Consider the following 6,547-nt stretch of genomic DNA (forward strand, 5'->3'; position numbering starts at 1 on the left):
CATGCTGCTTTGTTTTAATTTTTGAGTGCTTTGACCGTACCTATTGTGGTTACTGACTTGTTAAAAACCTTTGCATCAATCATTGCACAAGAATAAGGATTTTCCAACAGAATTACAAAGACACAATACTTCTTGTTTACGCTGCAATGTTTTGCAAAAGCAGCCGACGAGCCACGAGCGGGACACTGGTGGCAGGTTTTCTAGCTTTCTGATGGGTTTAAAAATATTTTGGACTAAACTACAGAACAAAAAACAACCTCAGTGTCATCTCTAATGGCAGAGGACACCTTGTGACTGCAGAAATGAAAATAAATGTTTCGTTAATTGCAGGTTTCTGTGATGACAATAGTTTTTGTTTGCAGCATTCCCTTACAAAAAAAATCCCACGAAAACCACGTTTTCACATGTGATCACATGTGAAAGCATGGATGGTCTCTAAATTTCACATGTGAAAGCATGTGATCACATGTGGGTCACATTTTCCACATGTGGTCAAGTATTTTGTTCATGTGTTCAATGTTCCTTGCATCTTGTGATCACATAATTCTCACATGTGCACCACATTTTTTTCACACGTCAATATCATTAGATTGCCTGTCATACCCATATTACATTTCTCAATATTTTTAAGTACTTGACTGTGTTATTATAGTTATACAGTTAAGATATATTTAATGAATGTACAACATATATATTCATATTTTTAAATGTTATATGTCAACAATGGAATACATCTGACAAGTAAACACTGACATCCATCTGTAATGTAATTCTTTTTTTTTTACATTGAAATAATTTTTAAAAAATTGGACAATGCATATTAAGCAACCTGTCAGAAATAAAAATTGATGTTAATATGACAGAGTTGGCAGAAAATATCATTTTCGTCAGTTCTCCTAAGGCAGACAACAATACAAACATGACCTATTTATGCAAAACACAAACAAAGTTACAATAAAAACAGGAAGCCCTAACTAAATATCCAAACTGACTTGACCAGACTAAAAGTATACTAAAGTTTATTTATTGCATTTATAATAATCCTAACTGACCAAAGTGCTTCACAATAATTAAAATATCATAGATATTTTATGATATCTATGATATAATAATCATATACATAAAAAACATAAAATATATATATTTTATAAAATATATATATTTATCACACTTAATAAAGACAATTAAGTGTGATAAAAAAATATATATATATAAAATTTGTTGTGAAATACCAAGAAAAATAATAGTACAAAACAAAATCAAAGTTTTTATATATATGTGTATATATGAAAAATATTTTACACTAAGAAGGTTGTGAAAACGGGAAAGAGATGCGACAGAGGCCACCATACACAGGTCGCCCTTACAAAAAATCCCATGAAAATCACATGTGATTTACACATTTCCACATGTGAATCACATGTGAAAATGTGTAAATCACATGTGAATAACATGTGGAAATGTGATTTCACCACGAAATGTTCCAAAATCACACGTATACATGTGCTTTCACATATGATTCACATCTTTCACACATCATTCTCATGAAAAAGTTGTGTGAACCACATGTGTGGTTTTCATGTGGTCACATGTGAAAGTCACGTGATTTTCATGGGATTTTTTTGTAAGGATTTTTCTGATACTTTTGTGTTTTTTGAAGTTTGCATCATTCATGTGTTTGCTGTGTGTTTTCTCCTCCTGCCATTATTGTGTCATGACTGAAACTTATTGTTTATTTAATAGCAAGCTAACTTCCATTTACTTAAAAATTACATTTAAGCAATGACATTGTAAAAAAAATGTAATAAAAAATACCTTGCGCCCAGTATATCTTTCTTGGCCAGTCCAATTCCAGCAATGACTTTCACTTGAAGGATTCTGGACGCCTCCTAAATGAACAATAATAATAAAAAACAACAACAAGGAAATAAGATCAAAACAAAAGTTAAAATATGTAACAATGACTGGATTGATGTTTAATCCAGAGCAGTCATCATTTTGAAAAGTTATATAATCTCAATGAATTTGTTATTACTAGTATAAAACAAATGAAAATATTTTCACCTACTTTCTAAGTTCTTTGTTTTTTTTTTTCATTCATGGAACACCAAAAAAATAAATAATTACACAAAAGTGGCTTCTAAATGTCAAATTAAAATCAGGACTGTAAACCTGAGTGGGGCTTGGAGTAAGATGTCTTACAAAATGTGGGACGAACTAATTTAGACCAAAATAAGCTATGTGCGTAATATTTAAAAAATAACAATAATTAAAGATGAATAAAGCAAGACAACAATTTAGGAAGCTGCTTACAAGATGATTCAATGTTTATGAGCAGACCATCATCTTTATTTATTTATTTTTGTCCCCTGCATGTATAGTTGCTTCTATACATCAGTATGTCAGTGTTGTTTTTGGCTCAACATAATATGTTTGATCAGATAACGGGCTTGTCTTGCAGTGATTAAATCTTTCTGGTGTTATATAAGGGCCTATAAAAGTTTATGGTTCATACTTGAGGAAAAGGTTCCTAGATAAAATGCACACACTGCAAAGAAACAAAGATTATTTTCAAGCGATTAACAATCATCTTGGACTTCAGATAATGAAGAATAAGCTATGATCAAACTAAATAGAATACTTTTACAAACCATTGCTTAAATAATCTTAGTTGTTTTCGGTTATAAACATACAAAACTTGCATAATGTTACTTTAAAAGCAATATACTCTTTAGAAACCCATTGTACATCGAATGTAGCTATCAATATAGTTTATAACTAGGATTTAAGATTCACCAGACAACATATGCTATTGGCTGAATCCCTTGTATAATTTTTTAGCACTTGAAATGAAGTATTTAAAAACTATCAAAATGTTCCTCTTACTCTTATAGAAATTCTGTTTTAGCTCCAATTGACAGAGCTACACAAACAGATCAGATTTGTATACAGAATATGCAACTAAATCAAACACTTAGACTGAAATTACACTAAAAACATTCCAATTTGAATCGTAGTTGTGATTCAATGCAGTCAAGTTCAGTTTATTATACCAACAAGTTTCCAATCCAGTTGACTGGATCAAGCAGCAATCCCTTCTCCGAGCAAGCATATAGCGATTTGTGGACAGTTGACTTCGTAGAGTTGTTAACTTTACAGCTTTCCGTTATTTGGGGGGAAAATTCAGTCCATTTTACTGATTAATGTTCACTAGCTTTATTTTGTTTTTTCACCAATTGTGTGACATTTCACACCTTTAGCTGCCGCTTAGTTCACCCATGCCTTGGGCTGGCTGGGCTTGCAGGTGAGCAGCAGAGACCAATAACAAAGTTATAGAAAATAAAATCATCTAAATTAGTCCAAGTTCCACAGGAATCCTATCAGCCTTTCCTCTCCTCCCATACAAGTACTGTTTAGTCTATGGGTGACGTAATTTCCTGACAGCGCTTGGCACCGGGACATTTCCCCCCGATAAACCCAGTCGTGACTTGCCTATTAAATTTATGAATCATCGTGAGATGTCGCAATCAGCGTCATCAATCCGGCCCACTGTGATGGGTCTACCTGGGGCCGTGAAGCCGCTGCTGAAAACAAAGTCTGTGTTATCAAAGTTTGGTGTTTGCGTGCTGAGCAGCAGGACCGCAGGCGTTGACAGTTGGCTTCCTCCCCGACAAACTCGAGCTAGGCTCTCATGTAGTCATATCGATTGTTACCCTCTTATCTTACGCTTCATTTTCTCTCGTTTACCTGACACGAAATGACACTTATCGAAAGTAAACCTATATTAGAGATAGCTGTCCGCGACTTTTCCCCCAGTTTTTTAAAAAGTTTATTTCGCGGATAACAGCAAGCGCCAGAGATGTCCAACGGTCGAGTGGCGCGAGCAGCCCCGGTCACTAACGTTTAGTTAAGTTTGGTTTACCTCGTCAGCCGGGAGCCCTCTGATCTGAGAGGCAGGGACAGCAGCCATCATGAGATCCTTCTTCTTCCTCCCACAGGGCGACACGAAGAACAGGCAGCCCTTATGTGCTCAGGTGTTGCCGTCTCTGCTAGTCCTTCCTACTGCTTATGCTGACAGGTAACTACCGTGAACCAGACCGAGTGAATAGTTGTGGCCTTGTCGTCATTGGTAATACCCATCCTCTTCCTCCTCCTCCTCCTCCTTCTTCCTCCTCCTTTTTTTTTTCAGGGTTCCTGCTACAACCGAGTATGGTAGGCCGTTTTCACATTAAATCAATCCACTAAACACTCCGAAGATGTCAGCAATATTCTCTATTTGGCAAATTGCTACTTGCCCAAATTCTTACAGAGCGTTACTTACTTTAACTTATTTTTTTTTACTCAAGTTAAAGTAAAAAGTAGGCATTTAAAGAAATTACTTTAGGTATAGTTTTAAAAAAAGGTATTGGGCAAAAGGTCTACTCAAGTGCTGTTGTTTAGAAAACACACATTTTTTTCCATAAAACTCAAATCACAAAAGGCCAAAATATTCACCTGCAGCAACAGTGGTGTTTATCCAAAGAGATATAAGATACAAATGAGTACGTTGTAAGTTTTTAGTTAATTTGGCAGCCATTGCTTAATTTTAAAGTTTAATAACAAGAAGATCCAGGCTTGTTAAATTTAGAGATTTAATGTTTTCATTCTTTTAAACTCTGTGAAAATAACATATTTAGTCATTTTAAATTGAGTTATTATTGTCAAAGGCAAAGATATGAATTATTTTAATATTATTGTAATGCATTAAACTTTGTGTCTATGTCTCGTGAAAACTTTTGGAGTAGTTTCACACTATCTGTTCTCTCCTGAAACAAATTATACATATTCCTAACAAAATAAACAGATTCAAAACATTTTCCTATCATTTTTTCCCCCCAGCAGTGTGAGGAGACCTATTTTCTATGTTTTTTAAGCTACTTCAGTTCTGAAAATGTACTAACCGTGATAAAATGAAAAGCCTGTTATTTATTTATGGCTATAGGAGTTTTCCATTATTTGATCTCAGCTCTAATATTATCTCTGCTGCCTTGCAATAAAAAAAGTCCCTGGTTCAAAAACCTACTTTGGCAACAATGAAGTGGGTATAAAAATCTGTACCCAGAATAATTTTTTAAATCTACATTTTGGTTTTGATGTAGGAGAAAGTTGTATTTAAGTTATACAACAAACACACATTTCATAAATTAGAGACTTGTCTGAAAAACATGCAACTTTTCTTTAACTGCCTGACAGTTTTTTGATCAGAATTGATCTATTATGCAGGTATTTAGGATTTTGACTTTGACTAGGCCAATCTGACATGTAACCACAGTATGCGTTGACCTCAATAATTCCACTGGCTTTATGTTTAATCGTTTTGCTAGTATCCAAACCAGTCTCAGGTGTTTTTCAGCCTCTAACAACTTCCCCTGAGTCTGCAATTTATAGACTCTCCTCCTGCTTCTGTCTTTTGGGACAGACAGCAGCAAGGCTGAATGTTTTTTATTTCTTCTTTGCAAAACATCTCAGTCTCAGTCAGACTGGGTGGAGAATGTCTGTGAACATCAGATTTTATTATTTTGCTACAAATTGGATTTTGATTTTCTTTTTGACTGGAGCTTTGCGACACATGAATACAATTTGATCTAAATCCACTGACTGCATGCATGGGTTAGTCCAATCATTCTCCACTCTTATGCTGAGGAAAACAGCAGAAAGAAAGAAACATCCCCACAGCATGATGCTGCCACCGCCGTGTTTCCCTAAGAGAGGGAAACATGCTATTTAATACAATTTGCAAGGTGTTGTCTTTGTTTGTGTATCATTTTCTTGGTGCTGCGATAGTATTTTATGTTAGTCAAAATGCATTATCTTGCATATTTTCTATACGTTCAACTAAAATTTCAATTGAAAATTATTCATCTCCTATTTGTAGACACAACATTAGCTTATGTTTGAGTTTAGCATCCTTTCTACACCAAAATAATTATGCTAGATTTAAGTGACTTAACAAAGAATGTAATGGCCTGGTCTCACTGCTTTAGTTACCTTTGATTCCTGTCCTCATTTGGCCTTAGAGTAATAAAAATCAGACTAAAAATCCAGTCTGTAACATTACTCATCTCCCATTTAGTTATTTCTTTATTATTAAAGTATTAAAGTAATTGGGCAAATAAGAACCTGCATGTGGAGTCTCCTCTTTTGTTAACATAAAACCTCCTGAGCTTGATCAGGTACTGGAAGTTGAAAGGAAAGCATGACATTTAGAAAGTGTGAAAAACTATTAATAATCGTTACAAGAAAATATTCTCCCTTGGCACTATACAGAGAGGACATTTGTTGCTATGGAAACTCAGACATCTTGCAATACTTCTCATCGAGACATGCATCTTTCACAGAAAAGGATTAGGGCCACTGGAAAAGAAATCTTACTTTAATCTTAGAATTCTAACTTTAATCTCAGAATCTTTTTCTCAGAATTCTAACATTAATCTCCGAATTCTGACTTTAATCTCAAAATTCTGACTTTAATCTCAGAATAACTTTAATCTCATAATAATGACTTTAA

At 34.4% G+C, this 6,547-nt stretch overlaps 2 protein-coding genes across 3 annotated transcripts in view; one reads left to right on the top strand and one right to left on the bottom strand.

Annotated features, from left to right (window-relative positions):
• Positions 1-4,005, bottom strand: part of nedd4 (neural precursor cell expressed, developmentally down-regulated 4, E3 ubiquitin protein ligase) — a 36,760-nt gene extending 32,755 nt beyond the window's left edge. For both annotated transcript variants that reach the window (XM_023331756.1, XM_023331755.1), the window contains exons 1-2: positions 3,923-4,005; positions 1,816-1,889 (exon numbers count right to left, since the gene is read on the bottom strand). In XM_023331756.1, the coding sequence (XP_023187524.1) occupies positions 1,816-1,889; positions 3,923-3,973 (125 nt within the window). In that variant the 5' untranslated portion in view covers positions 3,974-4,005. The remainder of the gene's footprint in view (positions 1-1,815; positions 1,890-3,922) is intronic.
• Positions 3,890-6,547, top strand: part of LOC111608336 (testis-expressed protein 9-like) — a 32,563-nt gene continuing 29,905 nt past the window's right edge. The window contains exons 1-2 of the mRNA XM_023331757.1: positions 3,890-4,078; positions 4,190-4,212. The gene's annotated coding sequence lies outside the window, so the exon portion shown is untranslated. The remainder of the gene's footprint in view (positions 4,079-4,189; positions 4,213-6,547) is intronic.

This window comes from Xiphophorus maculatus, chromosome 4, assembly GCF_002775205.1.
Source record: "Xiphophorus maculatus strain JP 163 A chromosome 4, X_maculatus-5.0-male, whole genome shotgun sequence".
Lineage (NCBI taxonomy): Eukaryota > Metazoa > Chordata > Actinopteri > Cyprinodontiformes > Poeciliidae > Xiphophorus > Xiphophorus maculatus.